Consider the following 25,806-nt stretch of genomic DNA (forward strand, 5'->3'; position numbering starts at 1 on the left):
CACTTCTCCAGCGTGCCAGTGGCCATCGAAGGTGAGCATTTGCCCACTGAAGTCGGTTACGACGCCAAACTGCAGTCAGGTCAAAACCCTTGCTTGGAAGACGAGCGCGCAAATGAGCTTCCCTGAGATGATTTCTGACAGTTTGTGCAGGAAATATTCGGTTGTGCACGCCTACAGTTTCATCAGCTGTCCTGGTGGTTGGTATCAGACGATCCTGCAGGTAAACAAGACGGATGTGGAGATCGTGGGCTGGCGTGGTTACATGTGGTCTGTGGTTGTGAGGCCGGTTGGACGTACTGCCAAATTCTCTTAAACAACATTGAAGGTGGCTTAGGGTAGAGAAATACGCCTTTTGTGAGTATGGAACATTTCTGGGATATTTAATTTCAGCTCATGAAACATGAGACCAACACTTTACATGTTGCATTTATATTTTTGTTCAGAACAAAGGGGACACAATAGTGAAAGACCAGCACAAAGAAACAACAGCGATAACACATCCCTGCCAACTGAATACTGGAAGTCCGTCTGTGGATAAAACATATCTGGTTAGAAGTGTTCCACATCAACTCAGCCATACTATACAGATAGGATAAATAGAGTACAATGCTAAATTAGTTGACTGTTTGCAGGCCTTAAAGCAATGGAAAAAGGGAGCTAAATATATGAATCAAACGAGAAGCCTAATCGTTTTTTCTGCTTGATGGCAAAATCTCTATAAAAACAAGATCTGTGTGTTTGCTTTGTGGAGTTTATTGTCTATGTTGAGTTGATGGTGTATTTTAATAGTCCGAGGCTTGTCTGTTAGGATGAGCTTTGGCGTAGAGGTAAATCCACCCTGGGAATAGCTCTGGTGGAAACAGCTCATAAATATCAGCCCTGTATTGCCTTTGGACCTGAGAGAGGACAAAGAGTCTTAGCTACGGTTAGATATCAAATGCACACACGCGCGCACACACTCACACACGCGCACGTGTTTTCACACACACACACACACACATACATACATATAATATATATTTTATACAAACACACTCTGATACAAACACACGTACACGTGGGCACTTTCATGCAGACACAGAACAGTTAAATCATATCTGGTGATAGACTTGTGTGTGTTGTGTACCTGGATGAGGCTGGCTGCTGGGTTCCTCCTCTTCTCAAAGTGTTTTTGTCTGTGCTGTTCCTGTACCTTCAGGGCAAAACCTGAGCCCAGGATACCCTGCACACACACACACACACAACCACACACACACACACACACACAATGGACCACGTTCAATCAACGTCAAATTGTGCGTGTGTGTGTGTGTGCGCATGTGGTTGTGTGGGTGTCTCACGGCAGGCAGGGCGAAGAAGGAGATTCCCATCAGAGCAAAGCCAGCTGAGATCAGACGACCTGTCCATGTCTGAGGAGTCTTGTCTCCATAACCGATAGTTGTCAGGGTGATCTGTTCACACACACAGAGGTCAGAGGTCACAAAACGATTTTCCCACAATGCCAGTTTGTATTATTTTGGGTCAATTAACATTTTCAATTCAGTCAATTCAGGTAGTGAAATGTACTTCCTGAATAGAAAAACCCACTGTATAGAGCTCTTGAGGACCAGGATTGAATAACACTGCACTTGTGTGTGTGTGTGTTGTATATTTCATTGACCCCCTTTCTCTTCCAGTCCCTGTCTCCCCTTGCACATCTAATACCTCAGTCTCGCCTGACAGACACTGGAAATTACATTTATCGATTGGGTCATGTTAGCACGTCTGAAGCCGTGGGCATTCATTAATTGTGTTGACATTGTATAAGGTCTAGCAGAGTAGCGCCTGGGAGGTGTTTGAAGACCAGCCAAGCATGATCTTGTAGCGGTGTCATTAAGGTGTCTTAAGGTCATATTATAGACTGGTCGGCAAATCCAGTAATGAATATAAAGCTACTCTTTCTTTTTGTCTTTCAGAGATGTCCTGGTTAGTTTTTTTTTTGTATCTGCTGATTAAACCTCTGTCCTGTGAATATTGGTATGGGCTACGTTGAAACATATTGAGTGTGTGGAGTGTGTGTGTGCATGTGCGTGTGTGTTTGCGTGTGTGTGTAGACTCACCGTGCCCCACCACAGAGCATCGGCATAGGTGGCAAAGTCTTTGTTGAACTCCTTCTCCACGAGGTAGACCAGGAACGAAGAGAAGATGAGCACCAGGAACCCAATGTACCAGGCTGTCACCAACTCCTATAGGAAATCAAAGATTATGCTCAAACAAATACATCAAATCTCACTGTATTGGATGTGTAGCCTAATAGCCACTAAGTCCTAAACCCCTAAAGAGCAAGTTGTAGTGAAAGAGACAAGGAAAGATTCACTAGGAAGAACATGAGAGGAACCAGACAGTAGAGGGGGAGCACATCCTTTTCTTTCTTTAAGAAGATCAGAGTACATAGGACCATCTAGGCCAGACTGTTGGGACTACAAATTTGGTTGTACCTTACTGTGTGCATAGACTACAGATCCCAGTAGTTTCCAAGTGCCCCCTCTGCGGTCCATACGCACCATCCGCAGGATCTGCAGGAAGCGAAGGCTACGCAATGCTGAGGTGGCAAAGATGTTACCTTGGCTACCAGCGGACACCACAGCAATGGAAGCTATGAGGACAATTATGTCTGGAAAGAGACAGAAAGAGATAAAAACCAACTTCAATACTTTTGTAGTATTTACAGTCTTGTAAACTTTCATGAGAGTCTAATGATAATGTAGTGCAGTGCATATGAGTGATACACATGATAGTACAACATGTTCCAAATAAGTTTTGGAGAGTTAAGGATTTGAAATGGTATGGTAGTTGTGGGTAACATCTCCACGTTCCAGCTCTGTGAAAATGTCCCCCACTCATCAGGCTGCTGGAGCCCAACACCAGAGAGAGTAGAGGGGGCCCGGGGCCACAAACTGTGTTGATCTGGAGCTCTGAGACTGGTTAAGAAAATAGACACAGTGTACTGGAGGAGTCATCACATGGATCTAATGTACCTAGTATTCACTTTCACACAATCAGAGAAGAAAGGAGAGAGAGTATGAGGGATAGATAAAGGGAGAATGCGAGGGGTAAAGAAGGTTCACACAAACCCACATCCTTAGGGCCACGGAGATAGTCCTGAAGAACATACAAACCTCTACTGCTCCTACAGTACACTGGGATGATAGTGTGTTTCGCTCCAGTTCACATCTATCACATTTCAGCAAACACATTTAAAATTCTGAAACTCTAACCGTGGCTGGTTTTAGTCTTCTCTACTGGGAGAAGAAACAGATAGTGATCTTTGTTCTTGTAAACTGTATTTATCCTTCTTTTATGAGAACTCAACGCCAGCTTCTGTTTTCTCTGTTTGTGTATTGAAGTACGTCATCTGTCAATCAGAAGTCAGCCTTGTATATTGACAGTCTTGATGATCATCTCTCAACAACAAGATCTCATAGCTTCCATTCGAAATGCAACGTATTATGGATGAACGTCTATTTTCAATGCATTACAGGGTTAAAACAGAAACAACTCAAAAGGTTAACAGTTTAGGCCTTAATTTTGAGTGGTTAAACTAAGGGCTGTGGTTCGGGGATGGCTCCGCAAACCAACCAGCACTGTTTCCATCAAGTATCCTTGAGTATTCTCACGACTTGCTAGAGCATTGTGAACTGCCGTAGAGCAGTGGTCTGAGCAGTGCACTTTGGCTCTGAGCATCATGAGTTTGAGCCCAGTGTTGGAGCAACTGTTTTTCTTTTTTTGTGAACCACGAGGAAGGCATATATCGACATCAGGACATTTTCAAATGTCGAAATCTAAGTCTATTTCTAGTAATCAGGCTGCATCTCTCGGTGGAGTGATAGCACCTTTGCAGTGCAGCACACACACACACAGTTACCTATGACACAGAAGGGTTTCCTGGCAAAGCGGAGGCGTCCCTGCCATCCCCTGTAGCGACAGCAGCAGCCTGCGCTCCATATCCTGATGATGTACTCCAGCCCAAACACCACGATCATCACAAACTCCTACAGGACACGCACGCACACAAGCACACACACAGTCGCAGCCCATTATTGAGAGTCAAGAGGCAAGGGGCAAAAGCTCAATATGCTGTAAATACCAGACAGTTGAATAGAAAAGCCAGCAATTAATAATGATATCCAATAATGAATATACAGATGTTGGATCTTCATTTGACCCTCTATCTGTCGCGGAATAATCCTGCAGCAGGAGGATTTGGATGAATATTGAATATTTAGAATAGCCGCCAGGGGGCAGTTAGAAGTGGTGTTTACAGTAACTTAGACTGCAGGTCCACTGGGCGTCAATTCAAGTAGCCAATGTAGGCTACACCTCATCTTGTGTGAATTCTTATGTAGATTATAATAATATTTGTATGGGGTAGACATATTATTTACATTTTTATTTTAAATGAACAGTTTTATTATACACTACCAGTCAAAAGTCTGGACACACCTACTCATTCAAGGGTTTTTCTTTATTTTTTACTATTTTCTAAATTGTAGAATAATAGTGAAGACAAAAAAACGATAAAATAACTCATATGGAATCATGTAGTGACCAAAGAAAGTGTTAAACAAATCTAAATATATGTTATATTTGAGATTCTTGTCAAGGCTCTGAAGGCTTGGAGACATTGGCTTGAGGGGGCTAAACACCCTTTTCTCATCTGGACTGACCACCGCAATCTGGAGTACATCCGGGCGGCAAGGAGACTGAACCCTCGCCAGGCAAGGTGGGCCATGTTCTTAACCCGTTTTGTTTTCACCCTGTCCTACAGATCAGGTTCCCAGATCACTAAGGCAGACGCACTGCCTCAGATGTATGACACGGCCCATTGATCACACTCCCATACTTCCGGCCTCTTGCCTGGTGGCACCAGTGGTGTGGGAGCTGGACGCAGACATCGAGCGGGCGTTACGTACAGAGCCCACTCCGCTCCAGTGTCCAGGATGTGGGTAGTTTCTGCGGTCTTATTGCCACGACCGGCCGGGGGAGTGGGCGGCGTTCATCCCCTGGGTAGAGATGGCCCAAAACTCGCTCCGCCACTCCTCCACTAACCTCTCCCCCTTCCAGTGCGTACTTGGGTATCAGCCGGTTCTGGCACCTTGGCATCAGAGCCAGATCAAGGCTCCTGCGGTGGACGAGTGGTTTAAGCACTTGGGGGAGACCTGGGACGCCGCTCATGTGCACCTGCAACGGGTCGTGAGGCGTCAGAATGTGAGTGCCGACCTCCACCGCAGTGAGGCCCCGGTGTTCGCACCGGGGGACCGGGTCTGGCTCTCGACCCGAAACCTGCCCCTCCGCCTGCCCTGCCGGAAGCTGGGCCCGCGGTTTGTGGGGCCATTCCAAGTCCTGAAGAGACTGAACGAGGTTTGCTACAGGTTACAGCTTCCCCCCGATTACCGTATTAACCCCTCGTTCCATGTGTCTCTCCTCAGGCCGGTGGTGGTTGGTCCACTCCAGGAGTCTGAGGTGCGGGAGGTTCCTCCACCCTCTCTGGACATCGTGGGGGCCCCGGCGTATGCTGTTTGGGCTATACTGAATTTGAGGTGTCGGGCGAGGGGCCTTCAGTGCGTGATTGTTTTATGTATGTTCGGTCCGTTATTGGGGGCTTGGTATTACGACATGTTATTGGAAAATTGGAGTAAAGTTACTTGTGTTACTCATCTCTGCTGTCCTGCACCTGACAGCTCTGCACCAGCTACACCCAGACCACTACAATAACTATAACGTTATCTAGCTAGATAAGATTAAGGGGAGGCTTAAGGGGATGTATTCTACTATTCTACTGACAATTGAGACGTACAAAAAATGGCATAAGGGAACAACAAGTAGATAAGAGGCAATAAGAGACAATCAGGATAAGAGGCAATCCGTAATTTCGATTAAGACATTAATGAGCGAGCTAGGGCGGACGTAGTCAATATAACTATTTGTTCAGCACTTTTGAAATGTACAGTGAAAGAATTCAGAGCATGGGCCGTTCTTACAGTGTTCTCCCTGTACACCAATTCAGAACCGTAGGATAAATAAAGGTGCCACATAAGCAGACAATGAAATATTTGATGATTACATTTCTCTAAAAAAGGTCATAGGCTACATGTGCACCACCAAGTTAGAACAGTAGGCGAAATTAAGAGGGGAAAAATAGACACAATTATTAGGGTGAGGCACATGGGCTACTAACAGCTTATTACACAACATACACTTAGTATTACTTTCTTAGCTACAGTATGCATATCTCCCTGGCATATTACACATTTTTGGACTGACCTTGTTGTGCTGTACCCACTTGAACAGGAAGGTGGCGTGGTGGTCCTTTGTGGGCAAAAAAACAACTGGGAACTCTGAAAAAAACTAAGTTATGATGACATCATTATGACTTACAATTCTGAGTTGGATGACCGTTCAAAGCGTTCCCAGTTGTCTTGAACTCACTGAAGTCAAATTTCCCAGTCCCGAGTTAACAGTTGTTTTGAGCGGGGCAGAAATCATGCTGGATTGACAGCATGGCCAAAGTTGAATGTTTTCATTTTAAGCTTAGAAAAGAGACCCTTAAACCCAGACTTTGGACCATACAGCCACTCCACTGAGTAGCAGGCTAGTGATTGCTTTGCAATGCTTGCAGTTAGCCACGGATTCCTTACAAACCACTCATTGCTGAATTTGTCATTTCCAACTTGTTGTGTAATGTTTATGTCCAGTGGCCGATGAGCACTGATACATTTGATCTATAATTTTTCTTCATTATTGATCTTCACATGACAAGGATTAAAAAAGATTTGCCAGTAGATTATCGACTTGATTCATGATGATGACTGCTAGCTAAGATTTTGAAATCAAAGCTACTGTAGATATAACGTGATTTGACATAATTGTATCTGTGGCCAACGACCTCGAGCCTTCTTGGATGGGTACTTCTAATGGGTACTTCTAACTCTATGGCAGCATCCAAGGGGCTTGAATTTTCGAGCTCTACCCTTAGATTTGGCAGTGATGTTGTGTCTCCATGAGTGACAGAAGACTGAGCCAACTAGAGAACATTACCAGCACCTACGCTCCGTATTTTCTGCTGGCTGCCCCACCACCACAAAAAGCACTGAATTAGGCTGAAACACCTGCATTTTTGAGCTGCCTTACTCAAGAAAGCAAAAAAGAGACCGTGTTTGTATGCGGTTTTATTATCTCAATGATTTTATTATGTTTTACATTGTTTGCAAACTGATATGTGACACATATTAATGCCAAAATAAAATGCAAAACAGGCAACACCAATTTTTTATCTAGTTATTATTTATTTTTATTGATGAATAAACAAGTTGTGGGTGTGTCGTGGGTTGGCCCCTCACTGGCCAATCAGAATGTGCTCCATGGCTAAATACATGGTTGCTTCAAGTATGTATTTATGGTATTTTATGTATTGCCTTCGAATCAACTCCAATTCCGGTTTACAGAAAAAAAATGTAAACCTATCCCATCTTTGCTAAATATGTTAACTTGAACCTGATACGGCCTAAAGACAGAGAGCAAATAATTCTAATCAAATTCTAAACAAAAGGAAACAACAAATTGTTTGAAATAGGCTATGTCTAAATACACTTACAGGTACCGTAACTGCTTCCCGTGGGCATAAAATATATATTTTTAAACAGACTATGGAGGGTATTATGCACATCCAAACTTTTCACAGTACCTGGACAAGGATCCAATATAAAGAGCGTGCTGTTGAACCAGCCTTCATTATAGTAGGCCTAGAGTAAGGGTAGTATACGGAGAGCTTGTTTAAAATAAATTAAGTCCAAATACTAGGTTCACCAGCATTTACCAAGGTTCTCATCTCTTGTTTCATAATGGACATGGACACATGTAGCCTACAGTGGTTCCTCCTTTAAAAGTGGCGTCATACTGCGGCATTCTGTGGCACGTCATTTAATTGTCAGACATTTGTTCTGTTACTATTGCTAGTTTGACCACCAGAGGGCATCTTTGAGAAGCATTTGATAGTATTCCGTATTGGCATTACCAGAGAATTTAAAGCCTTTTTTGTAATAACATAGTATATGGGATTGATTTGAAGAAATTTGGCTTAATTTGAATTATATTATGGTGTTTCTATTCAGAGAAAAAAGAAAAAGAAACCCTCAGGGTTTCGTTAGGGTGGAATGGAAAATATGGCGGTGTACAACGTGATGGTCGGGAGTAGGCTACGGAATTGGAGTATTCTAAATTGTTTGCCTTCATTAGACAACTTTGTTCCAATATTCCTGTAAATCAGTGATATTTATTCGCATAGTAATTCGTTATGGATCCATAACTAAATCAACATCTGCATTTTGAAAGAGTATTTTTTATCATTATTTTACTAATAAAATGTGTTTATTTGTTTTTTAGGCTACTGTGCAGTCTACAATACATACTTTAGTAAACATGGGGAAGTGCCTAATTCCTTACATAAGGGAGCAGGGCATGTCTGTACTACAGAATGCGGGGCACGTGGGAGAGCGGGGTTCTAATTTCCATTGGGGAGGAAGGAGTAGGCTGTCCTTGTAAATAAGAATTTGTTCTTAACTGATTCCATATGTGTTATTTCATAGTTGTGGTGTCTTCACTATTACTCTATAATGTAGGAAATAGTAAACATTTAGAAAAATCCTGGAATGAGTAGTTGCGTCCAAACTTTTGACTGGCACTTGCTGGAACGGAAAATATGGAGCTGTACAACGTGATGGTCGGCAGTAAAGTAAAGTTGTTTAGCTAAAGAATCCTCGCAGGGCAAGAGGAAGGAGTAGGCTGTACTTGAAAAATAAGAATTTGTTTTTAACTGACCTGCCTAATTATATAAAGGTTACACGAAGAGCATAACATTTCTGCATCCTAATTTACCAATACCCAAATGGAGATTAAGTGAAAATAAGAATCTCATTGATTTACAGTGGGGCAAAAAAGCATTTAGTCAGCCACCAATTGTGCAAGTTCTCCCACTTAAAAAGATGAGAGAGGCCTGTAATTTTCATCATAGGTACACTTCAACTATGACAGACAAAATGAGAAAATACCATTTTTATGAATTTATTTGCAAATTATGGTGGAAAATAAGTATTTGGTCAATAACAAAAGTTTATCTCAAAACTTTGTTATATACCCTTTGTTGGCAATGATAGAGGTCAAACGTTTTCTGTAAGTCTTCACAAGGTTTTCACACACGGTTGCTGGTATTTTGGCCCATTCCTCCATGCGGATCTCCTCTAGAGCAGTGATGTTTTGGAGCTGTTGCTGGGCAACACAAACTTTCAACTCCCTCCAAAGATTTTCTATGGGGTTGAGATCTGGAGACTGGCTAGGCCACTCCAGGACCTTGAAATGCTTCTTACGAAGCCACTCCTTTGTTGCCCGAGCGGTGTGTTTGGGAACATTGTCATGCTGAAAGACCCAGCCACGTTTCATCTTCAATGCCCTTGCTGATGGAAGGAGGTTTTCACTCAAAATCTCACGATACATGGCCCTAATTCATTCTTTCCTTTACACGGATCAGTCGTCCTGGTCCCTTTGCAGAAAAACAGTCCCAAAGCATGATGTTTCCACCCCCATGCTTCACAGTAGGTATGGTGTTCTTTAGATGCAACTCAGCATTCTTTGTCCTCCAAACACGACGAGTTGAGTTTTTACCAAAAAGTTATATTTTGGTATCATCTGACCATATGACATTCTCCCCATCTTCTTCTGGATCATCCAAATGCTCTCTTGCAAACTTCAGATGGGCCTGGACATGTACTGGCTTAAGCAGGGGGACACGTCTGGCACTGCAGGATTTGAGTCCCTGGCGGCGTAGTGTGTTACTGATGGTAGGCTTTGTTACTTTGGTCCCAGCTCTCTGCAGGTCATTCACTAGGTCCCCCCGTGTGGTTCTGGGATTTTTGCTCACCGTTTTTGTGATCATTTTGACCCCACATGGTGAGACCTTGCGTGGAGCCCCAGATCGAGGGAGATTACCAGTGGTCTTGTATGTCTTCCATTTCCTAATAATTGCTCCAACAGTTGATTTCTTCAAACCAAGCTGCTACCTATTGCAGATTCAGTCTTCCCAGCCTGGTGCAGGTCTACAATTTTCTTTCTGGGGTCCTTTGACAGCTCTTTGGTCTTGGCCATAGTGGAGTTTGGAGTGTGACTGTTTGAGGTTGTGGACAGGTGTCTTTTATACTGATAAGTTCAAACAGGGGCCATTAATACAGGTAACGAGTGGAGGACAGAGGAGCCTCTTAAAGAAGAAGTTACAGGTCTGTGAGAGCCAGAAATATTGCTTGTTTGTAGGTGACCAAATACTTATTTTCCACCATAATTTGCAAATAAATTCGTTAAAAATCCTACAATGTGATTTTCTGGATTTTTTCCCCTCATTTTGTCTGTCATAGTTGAAGTGTACATATGATGAAAATTACAGGCCTCTCTCATCTTTTTAAGTGGGAGAACTTGCACAATTGGTGGCTGACTAAATACTTGTTTGCCCCACTGTATCAAGACCAGTCCCCAGGCTTTCCTCAGAGCAGCGCGAAACGGTGCTAAAATTGTTGTAGGCTTTTGCTTCTAACTGTAATATGCAGAAGTAGGCAGAATAGGCAGAATTTGGAATTTTGGATGAAAAGCGTGCCCATATTAAACTGCCGTCTAATCAGGCCCAGAAGATAGGATATGCATTTAATTGGTAGATTTGGATAGAAAACGCTTTCCAAAACTGTTAAAATACTGTCTGTTAGTATAACAGAACTGATCTGGCAGGCAAAAACCTGAGAAAAATCCATTCAGAAAGTAGGAATATTTTTGTTGTTGTAGTTTTCTATTCAATGCCATTAGAGTATCCATTGACGTAGGACTCAAATTGCAGAACCTATGCCTTCCACTAGATGTTAAAACTTGTTGAGGATAGGGGGCAGTATTTTCACTTTAGATGAATTGCGTGTCCATAGTGAACTGCATCCTACTCTGTTCTAGATTGCTAATATATGCATATTATTACTATTGGATAGAACACACTCTGAAGTTTCTAAAACTGTTTGAATTATGTATGTGAGTATAACAGAACTCATAGGGCAGGCAATCTTCCAAACAAGAAGTGAAATTCTGAATGTGGGTCAAATTTGACGTCATCGCCCCTTCCTTTCCAAACAATATATGGATCTAGTAGCACTTCCTACGCCTTCCACTAGATGTCCTCATTCAGTAGAACATGGAATGGAGCTTCTGGTGTGAACTTTGACCGAATGGGAGGGGAAATAGTCACGGTCTTGGCAGAATGCAATGTCCCTGTGGCGCATTTCTCTGTGGGTGCCTCCGTCGTTCCATTTGGCTGCAGATGAAAACGTATGATCCGGTTGGAACGTTATTGGATATATATGAAAATAACATCCTGAAGATTGATTCTCTATTTAGTTTGACCAGTTTATTCGACCTGGAATATATATTTTTGAAGTTTTCGTGCGAGTTGTCCTGGACCAGCGTCAGCTTTTGGGCACGTGAGCTGAAAGTGCTAGCAAATGCAGCTAATTGGACACTAGTATTGGACATTATGGAACAAAACAACGATTTATTGTGGAACTAGGACTCCTTGCACTGCATTCTGATGAAAGATCATCAAAGGTAAGGGAATATTTATGATGTAATTTCGTATTTCTGTTGACTCCAACATGGCAGAGAAATACTTTTACGTCTGAGCGCCTGTCTCATATTATTGCATGATAGGCTTTTTTTCGTAACGTTTTTTAAAAATCTGACAGTGGTTGCATTAAGAACCAGTGTATCTTTAATTATATGTAGAACATGTATCTTTAGTCAATGTTTATGATGAGTATTTCTGTTATCTGGTGTAGCTTTCTATAATTCCTCCGGATATTTTGGAGGCATTTCTGAGCATGGTGTCAATGTAAACCGAGATTTGTGGATATAAATATGCATAATATCGAACAAAACATAAATGTATTGTGTAACATGTCATATGAGTGTCATCTGATGAAGATTTTCAAAAGGTTAGTGATTCATTTTATCTCTAATCCTGCTTTTGTGACTATCTTTGGCTGGGAATCAATGGCTGTGTTTTTCCTTTGATTTGGTGGTGGTCTAACATAAATATATGTTGTGTTTTCGCTGTAAAACATTTAAAAAATCTGATATGATGGGTAGATGAATAAGATGTTTATCTTTCATTTGCTGTATTGGACTTGTTAATGTGTGAAAGTTAAATATTTCTAAAGAATATTTTTGAATTACCTGCGCCACCTTTTCAGCTGAATGGGGGGTGGAGGTCCCCTCGGGGATCGCCTTGCCATAACAGGTTTTAACAGTCTTTCGAAATTGTTTCAGGCTTGTATTCTGAAAAATGAGGGAGTAAGAGCAGTCGGAATGAGTGGACCCTGCCGTGTCACAGAGCTTTTTCATGCGCGTGACTGAGAGAGTGCCTTTCTTGTTTACCTTTTATATTGATGACGTTATTGTCCGGTTGAAATATTATCGATTATTTAGGCTAAAAACAACCTGAGGATTGATTATGAACATCGTTTGAAATGGTTCTACAAACTTTACGGATACTATTTGTATTGTTTTGTCTGCCTGTTGTGACTGCCTTTGAGCCTGTGGATTACTGAAGAAAACACGCGAACAAAACAGAGGTTTTTGAATATAAAGAGAATTTATCGAACAAAAGGAACATTTATTGAATAAATGAATGTCTTCTGAGTGCAACCATATGAAGATCATCAAAGGTAAGTGATTAATTTTATCTCTATTTCTGACTTGGCTGGTTACTGTTTGTAATGATTTGTCTGCTGGGTTATGTTCTCAAATAACCGTAAGGTATGCTTTTGCCGTAAAGCATTTTTAAAATCTGACACCTTGGTTGGATTCACAAGAAGTTCATCTTTAAACCTATGTGAAATAGTTGTATATTTTCTGAATTATTATAATGAGTTATTTCTGTATTTGAATTTGGCGCTCTGCAATCTCACTGGATGTTGGCCACATACCCTAGAGAGGTTAAATAAATAAGACCTACACTATTTTTAAGAGGATATTGTTCTCCACTCATTACCTGTATTAACGGCACCTGTTTGAACTATTTAACTGTATAAAAGACACCTGCCCAAAACTACACGGCAGGACCTGGTCAATGACCTGAAGAGAGCTGGGACCACAGTCTCAAAGAAAACCATTAGTAACACACTACGCCGTCATGGATTAAAATCCTGCAACGCACACAAGGTCCCCCTGCTCAAGCCAGCGCATGTCCAGGTCCGTCTGAAGTTTGCCAATGACCATCTGGATGATCCAGAGGAGGAATGGGAGAAGGTCATGTGGTCTGATTAGACAAAAATAGACCTTTTTGGTCTAAACTCCACTCGCCGTGTTTGGAGGAAGAAAAAGGATGAGTACAACTCCAAGAACACCATCCCAACCGTGAAGCATGGAGGTGGAAATATTATTCTTTGGGGATGCTTTTCTGCAAAGGAGACAGGACGACGGCACCATATTGAGGGGAGGATTGAGGGGAGGATGGATGGGGCCATGTATTGCGAGATCTTGGCCAACAACCTCCTTCCCTCAGTAAGAGCATTGAAGATGGGTCGTGGCTGGGTCTTCCAGCATGACAATGACCCAAAACACACAGCCAGGGCAACTAAGGAGTGGCTCCGTAAGAAGCATCTCAAGGTCCTGGAGTGGCCTAGCCAGTCTCCAGACCTGAACCCAATAGAACATCTTTGGAGGGAGCTGAAAGTCCGTATTACTCAGTGACAGCCCCGAAACCTGAAGGATCTGGAGGTCTGCATGGAGGAGTGGGCCAAAATCCCTGCTGCAGTGTGTGCAAACCTGGTCAAGAACTACAGGAAACGTATGAACTCTGTAATTGCAAACAAAGGTTTATGTACCAAATATTAAGTTCTGCTTTTCTGATGTATCAAATACTTATGTCATGCAATAAAATGCAAATTAATTACTTAAAAATCATACAATGTGATTTTCTGGATTTTTGTTTTAGATTCCGTCTCTCACAGTTTAAGTGTACCTATGATAAAAATTACAGACCCCTACATGTTTTGTAAGTAGGAAAACCTGCAAAATCGTCAGTGTATCAAATACTTGTTCTCCCCACTGTACACGTATAGGATTGGAGGACTCTAAATGGATATCTAAGGGGCATTTTCCATTAGGAACTGTGAGAATATCTGAATTACAAAGCAGCCTTTACTTAAATCGTGTTTCTAGTCTATTGCATAGTTACAATGTGTAATCATTGATGTCCCAGGAGCAGGAGCAGGAGTGGTAAACACTGTTGAAGTGTATAATTGTAATACATACATGCAGACACAGCATTATTCACAGAATGGAGTTTGATACACCTGGTATTGGATATGACAGAAAAAAACGTGCTAAATAGCAATATTCGTAAATGAACTTTATGACAAAAAAATACACACAATCATTTGTCTCTAGATTAACTAACATTTTCCTCTCAATTGTACATTTTTTGCTTGACTCGTTATGACGTTAAAACGACTTACATTTACATTTTGTCAGCCATCTTTGCTGAATAAAGTCACCAGGGAGCGGTGGCTCACGTCAAATTCGTCATTTGGAACCACTCAATATGATTGGTCATATAAAAACCTTGGGACCCAAATGCATAATGAGTTCTCTAACTCCCGCTTGTGGTGGTCTGGAGCAATGAAGCCTTGACGCTGGATACCTCTAAGTCCTGTGGTGTAAGCACGCAACTTTTAAAGGAGGAACCACTGTACATCATGGATGGGGTTCTACACACGATGAAAGCATAGCTAAAATAACGCCTATGATACATAGATAAAAAGAGAACATCAGCTCACTGTTTTGCTCCTTTCCTACTTGATATTTTAATAAAGATTTGGTAAATAAAATGTATTTCCAAGCAGTCTCACGAGCCAAACACTTTATCGACGATCTTGACGAGCTACTTGATTACATTTGGCAGGACAAAAAGAAAACAGACCTCATTGAGAGGAGGGTAGGCTATACTTGGTTTTTACATCTTGTTCCATGCGCATATGGGCAGTGTGCGTCCCGGCTGGATAGGCTGCGTTTCCGCTGTCAAAATTAATGCCATAACCAACTGCGTTACCGCTAAAACCAGCTTTTGGTTGGTCTTCCCTACCAGCGCTGCCTGAACTTAGCACTTTGGATTTTTAACCTCTACAGGATCGGTGTCACCCCCCCCCCCCTCAGGAAGATTGAGCTAACATAGGCTAATGTGATTAGCCTGAGGTGTTAAGTAACAAGAAAATGTCCCAGGACATAGACATATCTGATATGGGCAGAAAGCTAAAAATATAAATCTAACTGCACTGTCCAATTTACAGTAGCTATTACAGTGAAATAATACCATGCTATTGTTTGAGGAGGACTGCACAGTTACAGTATGAACATGTATTAATAAACCAATTAGGCACGTTTGGGCAGTCTTGATACAACATTTTGAACAGAAATGCAATGGTTAATTGAATCAGTCTTTGCACAAACACTGATGCCAAAATTGAAATTGCACCTAACCTGGAATATTATATTTTGGCCTTTCTCTTGCATTTCAAAGATGATGGGGAAAATAATGAGAGAAAAAAAAAAACTTTTTTCCCTTTGTATTATCTGTTACCAGATCTAATGTGTTATATTCTCCTACATTAATTTCACATTTCCACAAACGTTAAAGTGTTTCCTTTCAAATGGTATCAAGAATATGCATTTCCTTGCTTCAAGTCCTGAGCTACAGGCAGTTAGATTTGGGTATGTCTGTCAAATCTGCTCCTGCAATGCCCTCTACCTTTCATCCTGTGTCTCCTTGACCTGCCACCCCTCCCCCAGTACTCTCTCTCGCGCTCTCTCTGTGTGTGTGTGATTATGTGGGCAGAGACAGGTGTGCTGGGGTCAGAGCAGGTCCACCAGCTGTAACCTGTTCCATAATAAAGACCTCTACAAATACTCAACCCTGCCACTTCCACGCTGCCAGATTGTAATCTCTGCTCAGTCAGTCTACATTTCTAGCTGTTTGTTACTATTCAGATCCTGTTGTGCCTGTTTTCCTCTCCTCTACAGTTCTGCCATGTCTGACTCTGGTTCCTGTCTCCAGTCCTACGTCTCCTCATCCTGCTACTCTGCCCTGGATTCCCCACTCTACTACTCCCCTGGATTCCCCTCCGGCCTGCTTACCCTGTCTCAACCCCTCTCGCGCCAGCCTCAGCCTCCGCTCCTAGTTTCCAGCAACCTGCACGAGCTTCTCCTGACCTGCACTCCATGTCCACCCTGTGTCAAAAAATACCTTGGTTACTTCATCCCAGTCTCCTCGTCTGAGTCTGCTCGGGTTCCCGTTCCACTCCGCAAAACAATGTCATTTTAGGCTAAAAGTTTTTTTTAAAGGGTGCGATCCTTAAGAGGTTTTAAGGACACCCCTCCCATCTAATCGCAAGCGTGCTGATGTTAGACAGGTAAAATGCAGAACCTGGTGTTAGGGCTGGAAAATGCCAGTGCTAGTTTTTTTCCATGACGAAATTGCAAACTAACGTGCGTTTGACACTAGCACACCACATTAACGCCAGCCAAAAATGGAGCCCTAAAGGCGATGAATCTATTTGATGAGCATTTTGTAGCATGACAAATCTACTGTGGCAATTTACCCAACACTTTGTATGAATGAAAACTAATGTTGGTGTAACCTACTGTTATTTTATTTGTTTCCTATTTATGTTATCCAAAAGTGTCTGGTATAGTAATTTCTAAACAAGATCGGGGTTAAAATGTCCATGTGTGACCAACAGCCTTGATTCGGGCTTATGTATTAAAATGTGAAATTTTGGGCCTCCCGGGTGGCGCAGTGGTTAAGGGCGCTGTACTGCAGCGCCAGCTGTGCCACCAGAGACTCTGGGTTTGCGCCCAGGCTCTGTCGTAACCGGACGCGACCGGGAGGTCCGTGGGGCGACGCACAATTGGCCTAGTGTCGTCCGGGTTATGGAGGGTTTGGCCGGTAGGGAAATCCTTGTCTCATCGCGCACCAGCGACTCCTGTGGCGGGCCCGGGCGCAGTGCGCACTAACCAAGGTTGCCAGGTGCACGGTGTTTCCTCCGACACATTGGTGCGGCTGGCTTCCGGGTTGGATGGCGCTGTGTTAAGAAGCAGTGCGGCTTGGTTGGGTTGTGTATCGGAGGATGCATGACTTTCAACCTTCGTCTCTCCCGAGCCCGTACGGGTTGTAGCGATGAGAGAGTAGCTACTAAACAATTGGATACCATGAAATTGGGGGGTAAAATTCACAAAAAAATAAAATAATTTAAAGTGAAATTGTGTTTTTTACATTGGATAAAAGTAGAGACTCAGAGCTACAAAATTGTATATAATACACTGCATTTGAGGAACAATGGGAAAGTAATTCTGCTTTGAACTTGTAACCCCACTTTGAGAAAATGGCCATAGAATATTTTTGGTACAATTACTGGAGAGCTCTTTTGTCTGCACCCATTCAGCATTGTTCACACCCTCCAAAGCCTTAGCCCCACCCATCTCTTTAAGGATTCACATGTGAGGTCATGTAGTGTGGTAAAGATTAAGACTAAAAGTAGTATCTTACAATAAGGAAACATTCCAGGTAAAGAAAGTGTCCAGAAAAATATTTTCTAAATATTAGATGGAATTTACCCAGACACACCTGTCTAAATTGATGGGTCATGTGAAAGAAATGATATAACCCCCAGCCACATCTTGCTAAGTGGATAGGTCTCTACAGAATGTGTAGAGTACAGCTAAATGGTTACTTGCATAGTAGCAATATCAAAAATAATGCCAATATAAAGAAAAAAGTAACAAGTATCAATGCCAGTAGAGAACAAAATAATATACAGTATGTACAACAACAATATAAGTGATACTTGTGATGAGGTAGTTATATGCACACAATCAGGGGTAAAGTGGCTGAGCAACGTATGGCATGTGTGTTAGAAGACAGTCATGTGAATGTCCATAGAGGTACTGCAGATAGTGCTGATGACTGGGAATAATATCTGAAACTGTAGCTAGACTCTTACCTGTTTACCTGGATGAATGCTTCACGGCAGACTGCAAACCTTTTCATTAAATAAGACGTCCTGTGTGGTTTCCGTTTTGTTTGTACAGCTTGCTTGGCCGTTGTGTCAAGTCACTCTGGTTTACACTGACCGTGAGCAATGCCATAAGAATCATCAAATCTTTCTCCCTTTCTGTCACGGATGCTATGGTTGTCCTTAGTTTGAAGATGTAATCCGGAGACAGGTGTTTCATACAACAGCCTTCTGTGTTCTCTTTTCATCTCCTTATCATACTTTGCTTCTACCTTACATTCTACTGATTTCAAAACTCGGTGAACTTCTTCCGTGACAATAACACTGTTGATCGCTGTTTCTTCCCCATCACTGTCATGAGAAGACTCTACAATGTCTTTTTCATTTAAAACATTTTTTAAAACCTAAATCAGGGATTTCCTCATTGTCTGGTTAATTTTCAGAGTCAAAGAGAGTCAGCATGGTACAATCGTCCTCCTGAAAGTAGTTCATCACAACGTTTTCCCACTGACCTTTGTCGATAGCGCTTGATAAATTCAGGGCAGCAATGTTATTGGGAGCATTAGCAACACATTTGCAGTTCTCCTTGGCTAAAGAAAAAACTACATTTTTTTTCTGTAGGATTATCTACACATAAAAGGATTATCTACACATAACGAGCAGCTCATTTTATAGACAGAAGATGCTACAGTGGTTCTTCCTGTAAAAGTTGCATCAAACTGCAGCACACCTTGTGGGCTACAGCAGAATTCTATGGCACGTTATTTAATTGTCAGACATTGTTGCCATTAATGCTAGTTAGTACTAGTTTGACCCCCAGAGGGCATCTTTGAGAAGCATTTGACTTTTTGTAATATTAGCTGTACCTAGAGAATTAAAAACATTTTTGTAAGAACATAGTATATTGGATTGATTTTAAATTTAGCTTAATTAATTTGATTAATATTAAGGTGTTTCTATTCCAAGAAAAATTCAAAACAAAACCCTCAGGGTTTCCGTTAGGAAAATATGGCGCTGTACAATGTGACAGTTTCCACACCCTAATTCTAGTCTAACCAATAGCCAAACAGAGATTCAGTGAAAATAAAAATCTCATTGATTTATCAAGACCAGTCCCCATGCTTGTCTCAGAGCAGTGCCATCTTGACCTCTGAATGCTGTCTTTTCCCTTTTCCACTTGCCTCTTCCATTACTTTTTCCATTAAACAACTATTTGTTTACCTTCATTAGCCTACAATATTTCTGTCATTCAATGATCTGCATTCCCATATTATTTCGTTATGGATCCATATTGAAAATGGCATGTGCAAGAGACAGTGGTAATATTTTTCCTTTTAGAGACTATACATGGTGTCCAGGTCAGGATAACCAAAACGTGTACTTATTAAAAGACTATCAGAAATAATGTTGGTACTTATTTATTTTGATCCAAAACCATGAATTAGTGAGTCACTAAGCTTTATGTAGGTGCCGAGGCTATATGACTGAGTCACTCAGCTTCATGTAGGTGCCGAGGCTATATGACTGAGTCACTCAGCTTCATGTAGGTGCCGAGGCTATATGACTGAGTCACTCAGCTTCATGTAGGTGCCGAGGCTATATGACTGAGTCACTCAGCTTCATGTAGGTGCCGAGGCTATATGACTGAGTCACTCAGGGCCCTAACCACTAGATCACCCCAGGCTATGATTGAACACAAATTTGACAGTTAATTCGAAACACTTCACACTTGTATGTCATAGCCTAGTGGAGTAGAGACCAATATCTATCTTGTGTTATTAAGCTAGATAAAATGATGGTTATGGATGTGTATGGTTGCATTTCAGATACATTTTTGTACATTTGAACGTTGCAGTAATAGGACCTAGGCCTACTGTATACCGTATGAGCAAGAGAGAATATTATTTTGATAGCAGGCTTGATCCCAATGGAGAAAACGAGCACTGCTAATTTTCAAGGAATCACAAGGCTCATTTGAATTTCCTGAGGCAACAGGAAAATGATCTGCGACAAAAGAGTGATCTAGTTAAGATCCGACATCTGTAGCATCACTGATTGCTAGCTTGATAAGGTATAGCTGCAGTAGATTAAATGGAATTTCCATAATTGTTGAGTTTTAATTTCTGTGGTCCTGCGAAATAACAAGAAAGCAATCAGGAAGATTAGTATGCAGAGTCATGAGTCTACATTGTTTTACTGCAACACACACATGTACAGTTCACACACGCATGCACACATACATACACTTTGCTCAGCATGTGCTTTGTTGGTTCTTATGGGATGCAGTTAGAGGCATACCGAGTAATTCATATGATTGCAATCCATCAGTGCCAAACGTAGCAGGGATGCTCTAATTGCGGTGTATGATAAAACATGATACGGATCTTCACACGCACTCAGCACACACGTCAGCTACCCTTGAATTTCTGAAAATGCACACATTTAAATATATGCACAGCAAATTGATCAGGGTAACCTAGCGTTGCTTTTTCAGTGTAAATTTGTTTTTGTGTTGATTCAGGTGTGACATTAACACTTATTGGTGTAAAAGAACCCCAGTGTTTGTGATAATAACCAGTTAAACCAAAACCACACACATCATGATCATATTTCCCAGCATGCTCTAGTCCAGGTAGATTTTTTTAATAGTTTGTTTCAATGTATATTATTTTGCGTGTACATTGATCAATTGATGAATTAATCTTATGCTACTCAAAAATAAATAACATACATTATTCTAAACTAAGCCAATCTGTTAGTTTAACTTATTTCACCTGTTACTGAAATGGTTGTTTCAGTTCATACAGTGGTGGATAAAGTACCCAATTGTTGTACTTGAGTAAAAGTTAAGCTACCTTAATAGAGAATTACTTAAGTAAAAGTCACCCAGTAAAATACTACTTGAGTAAATGTCTAAAAGTATTTGGTTTTAAATATACTTAAGTATGAAAAGTAAATGAAAGTGCAAAAATATAACACTCCAACACAAAATTTACTAACGAACGAAGCATTTGTGTTCAGTGAGTCCTCCAGATCAGAGGCAGTAGGGATGACCAGGGATATTCTCTTGATAAGTGTGTTCCTTTGACCATGTTCCTGTCCTGCTAAGCATTCCAAATGTAATGAGTACTTTTGGGTGTCAGAAAAAATGTATGGAGTAAAAAGTACATTATTTTCTTTAGGAATGTAGTGAATGAAGTAAAATAAAATGTTAACTTAAGTACTTTACACCACTGAGTTTAGATGCTTTAGGTATTCTCATACCTTAGTCTTCTCAACCCTGAGAGTCATTCTGAATGCAGGTTGTGGGTGAATGAACAATCTAAATGTTAGATATTCCCACTCTGGCTGGATTCCAATAGGAATTACACATAAATTTGCAAGCCAGCATAATGTGACTTGCAGGCCTGATGTGGCCCATAAACCATGAGTTTCAGGCCAATATATTAGGGTAAAACAAGGCCCTGAAAATAAAGCATTATGAAGTACATAGTCTTAATTTAATTTTAGTGAAAACATTTATTCACTTAGTTCTCACTTGGTGAAAGCCACAGGAATGAAAATAAATGAATGCAACAAACATGTCACTAAAAAATACAGTCATGGGTCGTAACAATTCACTCCAAAGGCAAGGCATACTGGGAAATATGCAAATTAGGCTTTACATCAAGCAGTGTGTTAATTTAACACTGAAAGGTGTGGGCCAGTATAGACACGGGAACAGTTGACACTGAAATATGCTGTGTGTATATGTATATGTCCTAGCGTCCTGTCCAGGGGGTGTACTTCTACATCAAGCTGCCTCATTCTGACACAGGAGATAGAGTCCTGCCCCTATGGGCCAATTTGGCTAGGACAAGGCTTACTTACAGTTGAAGTCGGAAGTATACATGCACCTTATCTAAATACATTTAAAACCCCAGTTTTTCACAATTCCTGACATTTAATCCTAGTAAAAAGGCCATGTCTTAGGTCAGTTACGATCACCACTTTATTTTAGGAATGTGAAATGTCAGAATTATAGTAGAGGGAATTATTTCTTTCAGCTTTTATTTCTTTCATCACATTCCCAGTGGGTAGGAGGTTTACATACACTCAATTAGTATTTGGTAGCGTTGACTTTAAATTGTTTAACTTGGGTAAAACTTTTCGGGTAGACTTCCACAAGCTATAAGTTGAGTGAATTTTGGCCCATTCCTCCTGACAGAGCTGGTGTAACTGAGTCAGGTTTGTAGGCCTCCTTGCTCGCACATGTTTTTCAGTACTGCCCACAAATGTTCTATAGGATTGAGGTCAGGGCTTTGTGATGGCCACTCCAATACCTTGACTTTGTTGTCCTTAAGCCATTTTACCACAACTTTGGAAGTATGCTTGGGGTCATTGTCCATTTGGAAGACCCATTTGCAAACAAGCTTTAACGGCCTGACTGATGTCTTGAGATGTTGCTTAAATATATCCACATCATTTTTCTTCCATCAGTTTCCTTCCTCATATTTTTTGAAGTGCACTAGTCCCTCCTGCAGCAAAGCACCGCAACAAGATGATGCTGCCACCCCCATGCATCACGGTTGGGATGGTGTTCTTCAGCATGCAAGCCTCCCCCTTTTTCCTCCAAACATAACGATGGTCATTATGGCCAAACAGTTCTATTTTTGTTTCAGCAGACCAGAGGACATTTCTCCAAATGCACAATGTTTCTCCCCATGTGCAGTTGCAAACCGTACTGTGATTTTTTTATGGCGGTTTTGGAGCAGTGGCTTCTTCCTTGCTGAGCGGCCTTTCAGGTTATGTTGATATAGGACTTGTTTTACTGTGGATATAGATACTTTTGTACCTGTTTCCTCCAGCATCTTCACATGGTCTTTTGCTGTTTTTCTGGGATTGATTTGTACTTTTCGTACCAAAGTACGTTAATCTCTAGGATACAGAACTCGTCTCCTTCCTGAGCGGTATGACAGCTGCGTGGTCCCATTGTGTTTATACTCGTGTACTATTGTTTGTACAGATGAATGTGGTACCTTCAGGCATTTGGAAATTGCTCCCAAGGATGAACCAGACTTGTGGAGGCCTAGAATTCTTTTTCTGAGGTCTTGGCTGATTTCTTTTGATTTTCCCATGATATCAAGCAAAGAGGCACTGAGTTTGAAGGTAGGCCTTGAAATACATCCACAGGTACACCTCCAATTGACTCAAACGATGTCAGTTAGCCTATCAGAAGCTTCTAAAGCCATGACATCATTTTCTGTAACTTTCCAAGCTGTTTAAAGGCACAGTCAACTTAGTGTATGTAAACTTCTGACCCACTGGAATTGTGATACAGTGAATTATGAGTGAAATAATCTGTCTGTAAACAATTGTTGGAAAAATGACTTGTGTCATGCACAAAGTAGATGTCCTAACCGACTTGCCAAACTATAGTTTGTTAACAAGAAATTTGTGGAGTTGTTGAAAAATGAGTTTTAATGACTCCAACCTAAGTGTATGTAAACTTCGACTTCAACTGTACTTCTTACTTATACGTCCAGCAGCCTTGAGGGAAAATGTAGTGGCATAAGACATAAGGCACTCATGCTGCTTGGGAACTCTGCTGGACACTGATTCAATAAGTGTTGTATTGAAAACAGAGTTCCCCATAGAATAGTGTTTATTATCCTACAGATCTGATCCACTGAGAAACAGAGAGACATCCACATGCACACACAAGGACAGTAAGGCAAGTGGCAGTATATCCTTACACTCACCAGGATGAGCAGACAGTGGTTGGACAGGTCTTGATGGGCAGGGATTGTGGAGAACACTGACAGGACCAGACAGCCAAACACCAAGATGAACCTGGGTGAGAGAAACACGCAAACTCTACATTAGATAATAAATATAACACCTACAGATAATACACACAAATATGTACAGTTTAAGTCGGAGGTTTACATACACCTTAGCCAAATACATTTAAAATCAGTTTTTCACAATTCCTGACATTTAATCCTAGTAAGAATTCCCTGTCAGTTAGGATCACCACTTTATTTTAAGAATGTGAAATGTCAGAATAATAGTAGAAAGAATTATTTATAAAATTGTGTAAAACTTGGGTCAAACGTTTAGGGTAGCATCCCACAAGCTTCCCACAATAAATTGGGTGAATTGTGGCCTATTCCTCCTGACAGAGCTGGTGTAACTGTGTCAGGTTTGTAGGCCTCTTTGCTCACACACGCTTTTTCAGTTCTGTCCACAAATTTTCTATAGGATTGAGGTAAGGGCTTTGTGATGGCCACTCCAATACCTTGACTTTGTTGTACTTAAGCCATTTTGCCACAACTTTGGAAGTATGCTTGGGGTCATTGTTCATTTGGAAGACCCATTTGCAACCAAGCTTTAACTTCCTGACTGATGTCTTGAGATGTTGCTTAAATATACCCACATCATTTTCCTTCCTCGTGAAGCCATCTATTTTGTGAAGTGCACCAGTCCCTCCTGGGGCAAAGCACCCCCACAACATGATGCTGTCCCCTCTGTGATTAGCGGTTGGGATGGTGTTCTTAGCTTGCAAGCCTCCCCCTTTTCCCTCCATACATAACAATGGTCATTATGGCCAAAGAGTTCTATTTTTGTTTCATCAGACCAGAGGACATTTCTCCAAAAAGTATGATCTTTGTTCCCATGTGCAGTTGCAAACCGTAGTCTGGCTTTTTTATGGCGGTTTTGGAGCAGTGGTTTCTTCCTCGCTGAGCGGTTTTTCAGGTTATGTCGATATAGGACTCGTTTTACTGTGGAAACAGATACTTTTGTACCTGTTTCCTCCAGCATCTTCACAAGGTCCTATGCTGTTGTTCTGGGATTGATTTGCACTTTTCACACCAAAGTACATTCAGCTTTAGGAGATAGAACTTGTCTCCTTCCTGAGCGGTATGACGGCTGCGTGGTCCCATGGTGTTTATACTTGCGTACTATTGTTTGTACAGATGAACATGGTAACTTCAGGCGTTTGGAAATTGCTCCCAAGGATGAACCAGACTTGTGGAGGTCTACAAATTTCCTCTGAGGTTTTGGCTGATTTATTTGGATTTTCCCAAGATGTCAAGCAAAGAGTCACTGATTCTGAAGGTAGGCCTTGAAATACATTCACAGGTACACCTGACTCAAATTATGTCAATTATGAAGCTTCTAAAGCCATGACATCATTTTCTGGAATTTTCCAAGCTGTTTAAAAGGCACAGTCAACTTAGTGTATGTAAACTTCTGATCCACTGGAATTGTGATACATTTAATTACAAGTGAAATAATATGTTTGTAAACAATTGTTGGAAAGATTACTTGTGTCATGCACAAGGTAGATGTCCTAAAAGACTTGCCAAAACTATAGTTTGTTAACAAGAAATATGTGGAGTGGTGGAAAAATGAGTTTTAATGACTCCAACCTAAGTGTATGTAAACTTCTGACTTCAACTGTATGTAGTAAAACGTCTTTATTACTGTAATGAGGATGAAACTGCAGATACAGAAAACTATCCCTGTTTTCACTGTTTCCTTAAACCCATGCCTTGCACTATTAGGGGATCATCAACTAGATTCAGTCGTGGGGCGATTTTCTCTGGAGCGGATGGTCGGAACATAATTACAAATAATTTGTAGACTGCAAATTGACCGCAAGAAGCCCAAACAGATATAATGTTTGACCAAAACA

General features: G+C 41.3%; 1 protein-coding gene across 3 annotated transcripts in view; it reads right to left on the reverse strand.

The window, feature by feature from the left end:
* The window catches only part of LOC115113236 (potassium voltage-gated channel subfamily KQT member 5-like), a 150,169-nt gene that overhangs the window by 21,903 nt on the left and 102,460 nt on the right, over nucleotides 1–25,806 (reverse strand). For all 3 annotated transcript variants that reach the window (XM_029640650.2, XM_029640649.2, XM_029640648.2), the window contains exons 2-7: nucleotides 23,867–23,957; nucleotides 3,905–4,031; nucleotides 2,478–2,653; nucleotides 2,100–2,225; nucleotides 1,341–1,451; nucleotides 1,127–1,222 (exon numbers count right to left, since the gene is read on the reverse strand). In XM_029640650.2, coding sequence (XP_029496510.2) covers nucleotides 1,127–1,222; nucleotides 1,341–1,451; nucleotides 2,100–2,225; nucleotides 2,478–2,653; nucleotides 3,905–4,031; nucleotides 23,867–23,957 — 727 coding nt within the window. The remainder of the gene's footprint in view (nucleotides 1–1,126; nucleotides 1,223–1,340; nucleotides 1,452–2,099; nucleotides 2,226–2,477; nucleotides 2,654–3,904; nucleotides 4,032–23,866; nucleotides 23,958–25,806) is intronic.

Source organism: Oncorhynchus nerka, linkage group LG28 (genome assembly GCF_034236695.1).
Source record: "Oncorhynchus nerka isolate Pitt River linkage group LG28, Oner_Uvic_2.0, whole genome shotgun sequence".
NCBI classification, from domain to species: Eukaryota; Metazoa; Chordata; class Actinopteri; order Salmoniformes; family Salmonidae; genus Oncorhynchus; species Oncorhynchus nerka.